This window comes from Camelus ferus, chromosome 20 (assembly GCF_009834535.1).
Source record: "Camelus ferus isolate YT-003-E chromosome 20, BCGSAC_Cfer_1.0, whole genome shotgun sequence".
NCBI lineage: Eukaryota > Metazoa > Chordata > Mammalia > Artiodactyla > Camelidae > Camelus > Camelus ferus.
In genome coordinates this window covers 22,165,713-22,179,512 of record NC_045715.1, presented here as the reverse complement: position 1 = coordinate 22,179,512, position 13,800 = coordinate 22,165,713, and the positions used below count along the sequence as shown (strand labels likewise).

The 13,800-nt window shown below is 46.3% G+C and overlaps 2 protein-coding genes across 24 annotated transcripts in view; both read right to left on the bottom strand.

Moving 5' to 3' along the window:
- Positions 1–7,279: 7,279 nt before the first annotated feature.
- Positions 7,280–10,138, bottom strand: ZBTB9 (zinc finger and BTB domain containing 9). 4 transcript variants are annotated; one of them, XM_032462836.1, is made up of 2 exons: positions 9,880–10,138; positions 7,280–9,693 (listed from the first exon to the last, which is right to left on the bottom strand). In XM_032462836.1, the coding sequence occupies exon 2, from the start codon at positions 9,613–9,615 to the stop codon at positions 8,218–8,220; it is 1,398 nt and encodes a 465-aa protein (XP_032318727.1). In that variant the 5' UTR covers positions 9,616–9,693; positions 9,880–10,138; the 3' UTR covers positions 7,280–8,217. The 4 variants fall into 4 exon arrangements, with proteins under 4 accessions (XP_032318727.1, XP_032318729.1, XP_032318728.1 ...); XM_032462838.1 differs by having other exon boundaries at positions 7,280–9,621; XM_032462837.1 differs by having other exon boundaries at positions 9,986–10,138.
- Positions 10,139–10,956: 818 nt separating this feature from the next.
- Positions 10,957–13,800, bottom strand: part of SYNGAP1 (synaptic Ras GTPase activating protein 1) — a 31,120-nt gene continuing 28,276 nt past the window's right edge. For 12 of the 20 annotated variants that reach the window (XM_032462823.1, XM_032462821.1, XM_032462822.1 and 9 more), the window contains one exon: positions 10,957–12,890. In XM_032462823.1, the coding sequence (XP_032318714.1) occupies positions 12,744–12,890 (147 nt within the window). In that variant the 3' untranslated portion in view covers positions 10,957–12,743. Of the gene's footprint in view, positions 12,891–13,549; positions 13,668–13,800 lie in introns of all 20 variants that reach the window. The other 8 variants (XR_004313529.1, XR_004313527.1, XR_004313531.1 and 5 more) reach the window with 5 other exon arrangements.

Sequence of the window (13,800 nt, the reverse complement as noted above, 5' to 3'; positions counted from 1 at the left end):
GATGGAGTTAAATGCCAGGAGACCTGCTCTATAAGAAATGCTTCAGGCTGAAATGAAGGGACATTAGACAATGCACATGCAAAATAATGAATGTGGAGCCTTACCCCACATAATACACAAAAATCAACTCAAAATGGATCATCTAAAAGTGACAACTTAAAGTATTAAACCTTTAGAAGTGTGTATATTGGAAGTGAAAAAGTCTATTAAGAGGTGAAAGCATAAAGGGTATACGGGTGGCCATACATACATTCCGATTGACTATGAATATCTTATTTCCTGTGTGTGAGAAAATAAAGACTAATTATTAAACTGCTGTTGATTCTGGAAAGCTTTACCATGTTCCTTCCAAGAAACACATTCAACTAGAAGGAATAATACTGGAGGGAACTAAGTTGGAGGAAGAGCAGTGTTATGGACTGAACTGTGTCTCCTCCCCCACCAAATTTATATGTTGAAACTCTAATGCTCAATGTGACTGTATTTGGAGATAAGGCCTTTAAAGAGGTAATTAAGGCTATATGAAGTCATAGGTGGGGGGGGGCCTAATCTAGTATGAGGAGTGTCTTTGCATGAATAGAGACACCGGGAGTGCATGTGCACAGAGAGGGGTCACGTGAGGACCCAGTGAGAAGGCAGCAGTCTGCTAGCCAAGGACACAGGTCTCAGGAGAAACCAAACCTGCTGGCATCTTAATGTTGAACTTACAGTCTCCAGAACTGTGAGAAAATAAGTATCTCTTGTTTAAGCCACACAGCCTGTGGAATTTTGCAATGGCAGCCCTCTAAGACTAATACAAAGAGCCACTGATACTTGACAATAAATCTTTAAAGGAAATTTTAGATCATGTAGACAGAATAATTGCTGTTGCTTCCAAGGGATCATGATCATGACAAGAGCAGAAGAAACACGTTAAAAAATGCAATTTCCAGCAGTCTGGGTTTATCAGGAGCTGCATAATACAAGCAAAAGGAATGTAACACTAGTAACCAGAATGTGTTTGTAATATAAAATTTCTGATTAGATGTTCTTAAAAGTATATAACTATTTCCAAATTTATTTCTCAATCTTTTATAACTTGACTATATATGTATACTAATTATAATTAATACAGTTCTCTTGAGCTCATATGTGTGTATTTGGTATTTTTATTCAGTTCACAACTATAGACAAATGTGTCTATCCATAAGTAACCAATGCCATCAAAAGACAAGCCCCCCCCCTTTAAACTTAACTCACAATATCATTATCACAACTAATAATTTTAACAGTAACTCCTGATATCTTCAAATTTCCAGTCAGTGGCTAAAACCACAGTTGTGTCATAAAGGTCATAATTTAAAAAAAAAAAGTCTTTTTCTAAACGCTATGATCCAACTGAGGTCCACACATTATGATTGATTAGTATGTCTAAAACTCTTTGAAACTACAGGTTTCCTTCCATCCCTTTTTTCCCCTTGCAACTTTTTTTTCTGAATAAAATTTGCTGTTTGTTCCCCAGAATTTCTTAGACTCCATTTTGCTTTTTGCATCACTGTGGTATGGTTTAACATGTTTCCCTGTCTTCTGTATTTTCTGTGAATTGATAGCTGTATCTTGAGGCTTGATCACATTCATGTTTGATATTTTTGGCCAAACTAATAGGTGATGTTGGTGCTTTCCATAAGAAGCTCATCATGTCTGGTTGTTTCTTTTTTGTGGTATTAGCAGCCACTGATGCTCAGTGCCTAGATCCATTAGTTCACTAGTGGTTCATTTATTTATGTTTTTATTGTGGTAAAATATATATCACAAAATTTACAATTTAAACCATTTTAAATGTGTGGTTCAGTGGCATTAAGTACATTCATGTTGTTGTGCAACCATCACCACCATCTATCTGCAGAACTTTTTTCATCTTTCAAATTGAAACTCTGTACCCAATAATGCCCCATTTCCTGCTCTCCCCAGCCTCTAGCAGCAACTGTTTTATTTTCTGTCTCTATGAACTTGACCACTCTGTAAATCCCTCATATAAAGGGAGTCATACAGTGTTTGTCCTTTTGTGACTGGCTTACTTCACTTAATATGATGTCTTCAAGGTTCACCCATGTTGGAGTATGGGTAAGAATTTCCTTCCTTTTTAAAGCTGAGTAACATTCTATTGTATGTATATATCATATTTTGTTTATCCATACTTTGGTCAGTGGGCGCCTGCTGTAGACGTAGTACCGTTTCTTACAAGGCAAAAAATAACAAGGCAAAACAGAGCTTGTATGCAAACCGTACATTGCTGCCAAGTCATTAAAGCTGTTTGAATCGCAGGCAATGTCAAGAACAAGAAGCAAGATCTCCATTCCCACACAAATTTGCAGTAAATACATTTCCTGAGCTCAAACTACAGTTCCAGCAATGCTTTTCAGATCTCAGTGCAAGTCAAAGGAAATTTCTGTATTTTAGTTGTACAATTAAGGAGCTTCCACCTAACCTTCAACTTTGGATGTGACTAATCTACAATGTAATGATGTGATAAAAGGCAAGTATCAAGAGAATAAAAGGCAAGTATCAAGAGAATATAAATGACAGAATTCTATAAATGCCTTTCTAGTGATAAATATGCTCAATTAAAATCATATGCTCTTGGATTGATATCAGTATTTGGCAGTAGTATCTGTGTGAAGACATTTTCAAAGATGAAATATACAAAATCTCATTATAAATCAGCACTAATACATGAATGTTTGCAATTGATTTTAATAATCGGAAACACTGACTCTGAACCCCACTTAAGCAACAGAACTGTTACAAAAAATTATACTCAATTATTATATTTTGAATTTTGTCAATAAAAATTTGTAGAAATTTGTTTTCCTTAATTTTTATGTATGTATATAATATCCTTGACTTTGCTTCTTGGCATGCAAAGCCCAGTGTTTACTATCTGATCCTTTATAGAGTAATTTTGCCAATCCTTGGTCTAGAAGAACACTGGTCAAGTACATCTAGCTGCCCATTGGACAGCTTTTAGTCATTCAGAGAGAACTCTTGATCCACTCCCAAGTTCCATTCCTGTCTTCCACTCACTAAATGGCCTCTAATTCAACTGTTCAAGACAAAATTCTAGAAATCTTTCTTAATTTATTACTTCCCCAAATCTCTGTATTAATGTTATAATGTCCTGTGTCAGTCCTACCTTGAAATATAATAGCTTTAATCTGTCTCTTTTCTCCATATCTACTTTACCCACCTCTTGTCTGCACTAATGGAATAGTCTAATTGGTCTCCCTGCTTCCACTCTTGCCCCCTAATGATCCACTATTAGCTCTGTAGGTATAGGAATGTGTTTAAAATGAGAAAAGACAATTACTCCCCTGCTTTAAACTCTTTATTGCCTTCCCATTGCATTTAGAATAAAATCCAAATTCCTTATGACAATCTGAAAGGCTCTATATAGCCCAGCCCCAGCCTACTTCTTCAGTCACATCTGCAACGAACTGAATATTTATGTCCCCCCAAATTCACATGTTGAAATCCTAATCCCCAATGTGATGGTATTAGGTGGTTAAGGCTTTTGGGTAGTGATTAGGTCATGAAGGTGAAGCCATCATGAATGGGACCAGTGCTCTTATAAAAGAGACCCTAGAGAGCTCCCTTTCTCTTTCCACTATGTGGAGATAGACAGAAGATGACTGTTTATGAACCAGAAAGCAGGTCCTCATGACACTGAATCTTCTGGTGCTTGATCTTGGACTTCCCAGTCTCCAGAACTACGAAAAGTAAATTTTTGTTGTTTAGAAGCCATCCAGTTTGTGGTATTTTGTTACAGATGCCCAAATGGACTAAGATAATCTCATTCCTCTCCAGGCCCACTGGTATGTCAAACACACCTCCCATTCTCTTTCTTGACCTTTGCATCTGCTGAACACTTTACTGGAACCATTTTCCTTGCCCTGCTTTGCATGACTGGTTCTTTCTTTTCCTTTGAATACTAGATCAATGTGCTCAGTATGCCTTCCTTTTGTTACTCTCCACCTTATTGCCTGGTTTCTTTCCTTTCTAGCACTGGAATGTAATCCAAACAATGTCCACCGTGCCTAAACCAGCACCCACATATTTACTTACTGAGTAAAGGAAAGTCCAAGAAAGGCTTATGATACGGGGAAATAAAAGCTGTTAGAACACATAGCAGAGGTCCTACCCTAACCTAATGGCCAGGGAGATTTCTAGAGGAAGTGATGTTTAAACTGATATCTGAAGAGATTAGGAATTAGTCCACTGGGGATATTTCTAGGTAGGTAACTATTCTAGGAAGAGAGATGAGCATGGGGGGGCAGGAAAAGCAGAGGCCTAGGGAGACAATAATGAATGATGAGATTGTAGTAACTGGGACCAGATCATTTGGACTTCATGAAAAATTAAGAGGAAGCAAATGAAAGGTTTAAGCTGGAGAGCTGATGAAACAGTACTTTTTGCTTCAGAAAGATCACTCTGGCCATAGTGTGTACAGTGAAGTATAAAGGGAAGCAAGATGGAAACAACCAGGTAGGAGGTGACAGCAGAAGCAGTGAAAATGAAGGCAGGCTTCAACTTGAAATATTTAGTCAATAACATTGGTAGGACAGGTACAGGAGCTGAGATAGGTGTCCAGGGACACTCTTATTTCAGTCTTGGACACTTGGGTGGATGGTGGAACCATCACTAAATCTGGAAACAATGGAGGAGCAGCTGGCTAGAGGTAGGGTAGGGTATTTTAGACATGTTGAGTTTTGAGATATCTATGAAGCACCTACATAGCTGGTTTAAACATCTGTCTCTATTAAAGTGATGATCCAGGGTCCAAGCCCCTGTGATACTTCTGCTTTTTCCATCAGTGCCTGGTACACAGCAGGTGCTTATTGTTACAGGAACGAATGAAAGAGGGAAGAAATCTAAGGGGGTCTGGCGGGGGGGGGGGAAGGGGGTCAGGAAGCTGGAGATATAAAACTATGGATCATTGGTATTTAAATAGTTTAACTCAGAAAAGTGGATAAAAATCACCCAAGAGTGTACAGTTAAAAGATGGTGAAAAGAGCCCTTAAAAACACTAGCATTTGAGAAAGGTAATAATTAAAAATGATAACATCTAATCCTTACTGAGTGCTGTATGCCTCATTTCCCTTTAAGTTGAAAATATTTTCCCTTTATGTATATGATCCCTCCCTGAGAGAACTGATCCCTGTTAAGGTGTGGGGAACTAATGTTCTCACTCATACAAATAGCTGACATTTATTGAGTTTACCGAGTGCAAGGCACTGTTCCTAAGTACTTTACATGTATTAATTCTCAAACTCTGTGAATGTATTAAATGCTAATGAAGAACTACAGAGATAGAGAGTGAAGATACACGACACAGAGGATAATTAAAGAGCAAAGCTCTGGGAAGGGAGCTAGCCTTAGACAGTAGAAGGGACATCTCTCCCACTATAAGGAGGCAAGGACAGAAGCAGAGGTGCACGTTTAAGCCAGTTTAAACCAAAATCTTTCATGATGGAACTCCATTTCTCTGTTATACTTTTAAATTAAATTAAAAAACCCCCAACACTTTCAAACATGGCTTTTAATTGGATTTATTGAAGTAGTGAAGTGCTATGGGGATTAAACTCTTTAATGCTATGGGAAGCAATCCTGCCATAAGTTCAGAGGGCTGGGCAGGTTCAGTATTTCTTGAACACTTGTTAAGTGCCAGGTATATCTGAAGCTTTACAGATCCCAAGATTGGCAACACACGGAGACTGTATGGGTGGGCACCTGTTCCTGTGGGTTGGCCAGCACTCATTCCCTACTCTGCTATCCCAGGACTTCAATTTCCCTTTGAGGATTCCAGGATTTGTTGCCTCAATGGAACATGTGATCAAGGTGCTCTGACCAGTGGGTGGACCTGAGACTCAGAGTTCTCTCCTGGGATATTTTATCTGGAGATGAGTGACACAAGAAGTAAGACTGATTGAGTCATCATCCTTAAGCATATGACTTGAAGAATTCCCCAAGAATTCCTGCCCCCTGAGCTGCTGGAGCTGACCCAGGTCTGACAAGGCTGTCTTTTAGCCCTTCCTTCCATTCTAGGAGCCACCTGACTCTTTTTGATAAGGTTACTCAGAGCTAGCTTCCCTTGCTTGCAACCCAAGGATCCTGACCAAGAGATAAAGTCATCTACAGAATGTGTGCCAAAAGAGTGACAGGTGGGTGGGATTGTAGTAGAGCCAAGACTGGCAACCCCCATCCCTGACCCCTTTCTCACTGTGGTCACAGTCCTTACTATAGAGATGGTGCCATGGCAAGGCTTTTTAGAAAGGCTGACAGATCCCAGCTAGAATTCACCTTCTCAGCCATAAGAAGTACTCAGCCTTCACATTCTTTAGCCCCTTTAGGTACCATATCTAATAACTTTTTTCAGCAGGGGGGTGGTCACTAGGTATATTTATTTATTTATTATTATTATTAGTTATTTTTTAATGGAGGTACTAGGGATTGAACTCAGGACCTCATGCATGCTAAGCATGTGTTCTACCACTTGAGGTATACCCTCCCCCCTCACACCTAATTAACTTTTGAGGAACATGCTTTGGTAAAGGCTGTCACTGTTGGCCCTATAGTTGTGACTTCAACTCATGCCCACCTTTTCCACATCAGTTTAGCCACCCACACCCATTGCCATACTCTGGCAATGGAGTTCTTTGTGAAACCTCTGGTGACCTTTAATAGGTCTTTGCTTGGCTTCCTTTGTGCTACTATAGTAGCTTGTACTGCCCACTGTCATGGACTTACAATACCACATTGTCATTGTTTGTCTAGCTTTGGTAGTAGTTGTAAATCCTTTGAGAGTAGAGTATAACTCAGGATCTAGTACAGTGCTTTGCACTAAATGTAGAACAGACCAAACAATAACCAAACAATATTCATAATACATGGAGTCAGAGAATATTATAGGTAAAGATCATGTGAACCAACCCCGTAAAAAAAATGGACGACTGAGAACCAGTTAGGAGGTACATACCACCTCATCAAAAAAAACAGTAAGTTGATAAAACAGTTCAGACTTTGAGAGACAAGGCAACTTACCAGAGGTCATTCACTGGCAGGTCAGGGCTGAGAATCTGGCTCACTGAAGTCCAGGACAGTGTTCTCCATATCTGTGAAAACCATCCCATATCTTCCCCCATCGACATAACCCAGCTGCATAAGGAATACATCCAAGTCTTTGCAACTCTGTTCTCACATCGTCTCTCCCACATAAATGACTCAATTCAGTCTACTACTCGCATACATTCTAGGGCAAAGTTTATTTGAAGAAATTAAGTAACCTATGACAATCTCCCTGTTACAATATCTACCCTGTTACCTGTTGACCAAGGTAATGTGTAGTTGGGGATGAAAAGGAAAGGGGTGTGGTCCCACTGTGCAGTTATTCTCTACCCTTTAGCGTATGCCATCTCAGCCCTGAGTCCCACTGCTCATGGCCACTTGTTCAGAGCAGTGTTGCTACCCTGAGAGCATGTTAGGTCAGTGGCCATCTCCCAAGTTCACTGGTCACATTCCAGTCATTGTGATGAATGTATGTGTGACCAGTGGTGGGCAAGAGGCACAGACTCTATTAATGAGAGTTCTACATGACACGTGGAATGTTCAATTTGTTAAAGTGCTCAACTACAACATGAAAAATAAAGGTGTTGGAAAAGTATCTACCGGTGAGAAAGCAATTCTGAAGGGCTTCTGGAAAGATATAACAAAAAAAAGTATATAAAAACTCTACTCACATAATTACAGTAATGATAAAGGAGAGAAAAACTTAAGAGCTTAGTCTCTGAATTACTAGAACTCTGAATCAAACATATCTCTAGATGGAGACCAGCTCCTTTAATTACTCATAGAGACTGAATGAAACATTTATCATGTTTTGTGCTCTAGTTTCTCTCTCATCAAATAAACTAATCTGAAATCTGGTTTCCTGTACGAAAAGATTATGGGCAAGTGATCAATTTATGTATAGCCTGTAAACCCACCTTCCCGTAGTTAGCAAAAACCTGGACATGAGAAAAGTTTCCAAAACTGCCAGATTGAGGCCAACACCCCAAAACAAGAAATCCATAACATATTCTCTTGGCATGATGACAAGATCCAGGACTGGGATGCCACAGTGGTGAAGTATCCATCAGCAGCAGTGGCTCCCTTGTCCTGGAAGCTAGCATGTGGCCTGAGCAGTCACTTATAAGTCCAGTGAGCAGTGGCCCAGCCCTGGCCTTTGCACAGGTCCCGGTGGCGAAGGAAACAGGCATGGACACGGAACCGACGGCCACAGTGGGGACAGGCATGCAAGGCTCCAGCATGGGTCTTCATGTGCTCTGTCAGATGGTGCTTCAGCTTGAAGCGCTTGTTGCAGATGCCACAGCCAAAGGGCCGAAGGCTGAAGGTCAGCATGATGTGCCGGTCACGCTTTGGCTTCACCGCAAACCGCTTCCCACACAAACAACCAAAGCGTTTTCCATCTGCAGGGGGTGCCCCACCTAGCTTCACAGGCCCATGCACAGCCTGCCCTGCTCCCCCAGGTCCCCCACCCCCTGACAGGATTTCATTCCCATGAAGATCCACTGGTTTCCAGGATGGACCACCTCCTCCAGACGTTGTTCCTGTTCCTGATGGCAGCAAGAATCCTAGCTCTCCATTCCCTTCAGTGTCCCCTCCAGGAAACACTTTGGTTTCCTCCTTTGCTCCTCCAGACTGAGTTCCACCTCCTGATATCTCCTCCTTGGGCTCAAAGGGTTCCTGCTTAACGAAGAAGATCTTGGGGGGCAGTGCAGTGTGAGAGGCAGGAGGCTCAAGTGGCGCACTCTCACCCTCTGGAAGCCTGCGGGGAGTAGTGGATACAGGCAGTGGGTGGGATCCAGAAGGGTGGGGAAAACTCCCTGATCCTCTCTGAGGGTGAGGAGCCTGAGACGGTGCTGCTGATCCCTGGTCCTCCTCATCTTCTTCCTCCTCCTCCTCTTCAACTTGAATCTGCAACACATCTCCCAGTTCACTCCCCTCCCCTACAGCGGGGCTCTCGGTAGAAGGAGAAGACTGCGCTGGGGTCTGGAAAGGGGCAGAGCGAATGCACCAGCCTCCTGCAGAGGATGTTGTGGAAAGAAGTGTGTGGAAGGGGGCTGTCCCCCGGGTTGAAATTCCACCACCTGAGTTTTCTAGTTCTTTCAAAATCTCTGAGCACTGATCTACTACTTGCCACATTTGGAGGCCACTGGCCACAAGGAGGTGGGCGGGGAGAGCGTCCAGTGGCAGACGGAGGCGCCCTGAATAAATGAGCTGGAGCAGCCCCTCGAAGGCATCGGCTTCGATGACGCTGGGCAGAGTGAGCCGTGGAGCATCCCCCAGAAGAAGCTTGTCATGGAAGTAAGGAGAGGCGGCAGCCAACACCGCTTTGTGAGCCCTAAGTTCGCGGCCCTGCACCAGGAGGGACACGTCACAGAACTTTCCCTCTAGCCTGTGGCGGTTCAGGGCTTCTAGAAGCAATGAGCTATGCTGAGGGAATTCGATCTGGATCGTCCGTGGGGCTGGGTTGCAGACCGGGGAGGGAGCTACGGAAGGCAAAGGCGTCGAAGTATCCATGGCCTCCTGGGAAAGAGAGATCCCAGAGGAAGGAGAACAGGAGGTGAGGGGCGGGGTAGAGCCCGCGCGGGAGAAAGGCTGCGGAGGAAAGAGAAGGGGTCACAGCAGCTCCGGATAAGTGGAACCGTGTCTCCTCAAACAACGCCCGCCTCCCCTGCCCCCCAACATGTGGAAACTTTTCAGTTAGTAATAGTTCCGGCAGCTAAGTCCCGCGCACTCCCCCGCCAAGAAAACAAAAACAAACCGCCACAACAAAACACCAACCGGGGCTTTAACTTCCAGGGACTGTGGAAGATGAGGAGGTCCTTCAGCCACGAGCCGGACCTCGCCGGCCAGGACCGCTCCCGCCCGCCGCTCCCCTCCCACTCACGTGCCCACAGAGTCCGGCTGCCGGGCAAACACAGCCACCGGGACCCCGCGAGTGCCGGCCAGGCGGCCCTTTCCGCCGCCACGCCCCCACGGGTACACACGCGGCCCAGCGCCCGGAGGACCTCTGCAGAGACCGCGCCGCCCCGGCCGGAAGCCACCGCCTCTCGGCCGGATGCCGACGCAGGGGCGGTGGGCGGGGCCAGGACCGCAGCCAATCGAGAGGCGCAGGCCTACAAGCTTTGTGTTGATTGGTTGCGCTGGAGAGAAGGCGGTGCTGGCGGGAAGCCGCTGGCCTCAGCGGGGCTGCGGATGGAGCGGCCGCCTCTCCGAGGTCAAGGAATCGGGCTTCGGGAGAACGTACCCTGGACGGAGAGGGCGACCTGAGAGCCATTCCGGTGGTTAAACGTAGCGCCCGCGCCCAGTAGGTGCTGAAAGGGCGAAAGTAAGTTAGCACCTACTCTATGGGTTAGGTATTGTCCTCATCATCTTGTATCTCACTCCCCCTCCACTCTGCCTGCGAGGTAGGTGTTGCCATACTGACTTCTCTTGGGGGAAACTGAGGCTGCCAAGTGGTTGGCCTGGGGCTGGAACCCAGATTCGCTAGGGAACCAAGTTCTTTCCTCCATTCCGCATGGGAGAATTTTAACCGGAAATTAAATAAACTTCATTTCTAGGTAACTACTATTATTTTTTAAGGTATATGTAGATATAAACGTGGAATCCTTTATCAGAGAATGCTGGTGTTCCTTGACCTCTTCAGTCCTTCCTGTTAAGTGGCGCAGTGGTGAGGGGATAGACTGGTTAATTTTGGCAAGTACGAAACCCCTGCTCTAAAATAGAATAAATCTCCTTGCTAATTGGGAGAGTGATATTCTAGGGGGAGACTATGGCATCACGCAGGGATATAGTTTCTCCCAGGCTGTTCCTACTGGTTCTCCTGGAGGTCCCATCCTAGGAAAGTCCGCACAGCGATAAAAGAACAATCTCCGTTTATTAAACATGATTTTTCTGTTTCACCACACACTCCAGAAAAAAAGGAAATGGGGCTGGGAGTGGAGAAAAAGGGCCAGTGGTAGGGGATAGAGTAGGCTGGGAGTGGGGTAGGGTGGGGAGGGATAACGAGAAAACAAAATAAAACAGGTAGGAAGAACATCTCCCTACCCTTAGGGTGGTGGTTGGGGAGGGAAGCCTGGGGGGGAGGGGGCCAGGAAGCTCTGTACAGAGGGGTTGCCCCCAGCCCACACACACACACCCCGATATGTACAATACAAACCCCAGATAATTACAACAGCCAAAGAAGAGAAGAGGAAAGGGAGTCCAGGGGTAGGGTATGAGGTTGGGAAAGCAGGAAAGGGCACAGGGATAAAATTTCACATATTTACAACTTTTATATAAGTATAAATTTGGCCCCGGCTGGGTGTATGTGTATAAGGGGATGGGACTGAAGGGGAACTGTCCATACAAAAGAAAGAAGGGTGGAGTCTGGGAAGAGTCTCAATACCAAACGCAAGAAGGGATGAGGGGGCAAGGCTGGGTAGGGGACAGCAGTCAGGGAAGAGGGGGTGCCAAGGAGGGACTTCTCCCCTCCTATGACCTACCCACCCCAAACCCCATCCATCCTACCTCCCCTATCCCGCCAGAGAGCTATGTACAGAGAAACACCGAAAAATTGTGGAGCTGGCGGGAGGGAGGGAGGTGGAGGGAGATTGGGGAGGGCTGGGAGGATGAGAGGGAAGCCCAGCCCTGTCCTACCTCCCCCGGGAGACAGAGTCATGGAAGGGGGCCCCCAACACCCCTCCTCCAACACAGGTCCCCCCACCCTGGGGGAGAGAGACATGGCTTTTCCTAGAGTAAGTTCCCCCCTCCCCCTGGGAGTAGAGACCAAGAAGAGAGAAGCTAGGGGCAGTGGGGGCTGTGTGTGTCAGGGTAGGGCAGATTAACTAGTCTGTCCTCCCTGACATAAACACCCTCCTAAACCCTAACCCCTCACCCTAACCTCAGTTCTGCCCCACCCAACACACTGGGGGAGGGGGGGGCATAAGCCCCCTCACCCCGCTCTGGGACCAGCCAAGAGCAGATCAGGTATGGGAAGAAGGGGAGAAAACTCCCATTCCCCCCTTGCCGCCCCCTCCCTGCCCCGGTGGCCCCTCCACCCCATCTGGGTTCTGGGTGGGAAGGGAGTAAATTTAAGAGTGGTAGGAGGAGAAGGAGTTTGTGCGTGCTGAGCCCCCCCAGACGCTCCTGAGAAATCAAGGGGTAATAGGGCCCCCTCACCTGGGGTCCCCTCCCCATAACAAGGGGGACAAGGGAGGCCAAAATGGGGCGGTGGAGGGGAGTAAGATTGTCAGCTCTGGTTACTGCTAAAAAAATCACCCTGAAGTTGAAAGTTTGGAGGTGCCACACCCCCAGGGTGGGGGCGAGGATCTGTCCCCCAGTGCTCAGGGGAACGATGAGGCAGAGGATGGGGATAGCACCCCGGAGTGAAGGGGTCTGTGTGGGGTAGGTGGTGTCCTGGGGCAGGGGTTCCTGGGGGTCACAGGGGCAGCACCCCAACAGGAAGGAAAAGGGGGCAACTAAGAGTCCCCACTCTCCCTCCTGGAAATGGTGCAGTGGGGGAGGGGGATTGGTGCCCCCCAGGGAAGCATTCAGGGAGGCAATCCCACTGTCCCTCGGCGACTACGTCCAGTCCTGGTGGTTGGTGCTGTTCCAGGGTGGGGTGCACGGGAGGGAGGAGGAGGAAGTCTGTGATGCTGGGTGGGCTAGTGGTCTGCGGTGTTTCGGAACTCGCCGTTCTCAGTGATCTGCAGCCGGGGTGGGGGAGGTGGGGCTGGAGGGGCCAGGCCGTTCCAAGGTGGGGCGAGCGTCACACGCGGGTTTGTTGGACCCAAGGGGGGAAGCTGCCTCTCCTGCAAGACACCAAGAGGAGAGCGCGGACTTATTGAGACGCTTCGCAGGGACCTGGGTGCCAGCCCCCCAGCAGTGGCCTCCCCCATAGCCAGCCCACTCCATAAACCATATCCCACCCCCCTCCCCCAGGACACCCCCACCTGCATCCTCCTGGTTTCTCACCTGCAGGAAAAGTTACATCTTCCGGGGTCAGGGAGAAGAGCATCTCACATACAACACCCCCTCAACCCCCAACCCACAGAGTCACACCAGGAAACCAGTTCAAAAAAAGCAAGTTCCTATCTCCCCCCCCCCAGCCGAATCCTGTATCTCCCCCTGCCCACCCACGCCCCCACCCCGGGGACCCCCCTCTCAGCCCACCTCCAATCTGAGGTAGGAACTCTGTGGAGAGGGAACAAGGGGAGGCAGTACAGCAAAACCTCATTAATCCAAACCCCCGTGGATTTGGAATTTTTCATAATTTGAACAAAAACTGGGCTTGAGTTTCCTTTTATCTGTGAAAAAAGGGTGTACTAAGCAAATTAATAGTGGAAATGTGTCTGTGGGAGGGAATATTTAACCTATACCAGAAAACAGACTTTTCAAGCCTATTTATTTATTAACGCATGCTCCCTGAGGGCCTCGAGTGGAAACGCCTTGTTCATCAAGTTCTACTTACTGTATGTATTTTGAAGACATGCATTTCATTAAATAGACACTGTCATTCAGTTTTGTCACTTATTCAGAGTGGTCATCTTCTCAAATATAACATTCCAAATTAGAGAGGTTTAACTGTACTGGGGGGAAAGGAAGGGGATTCAGGGAAGTGATGTGGGAAGGTAAAAATATTGTGGGAGGGCTGCCTCTCTCTCATGCTAATGGCATAAAAGAAAGGACTAGGAGCTTCTGCAGAGACACAGCAGGCCCGAT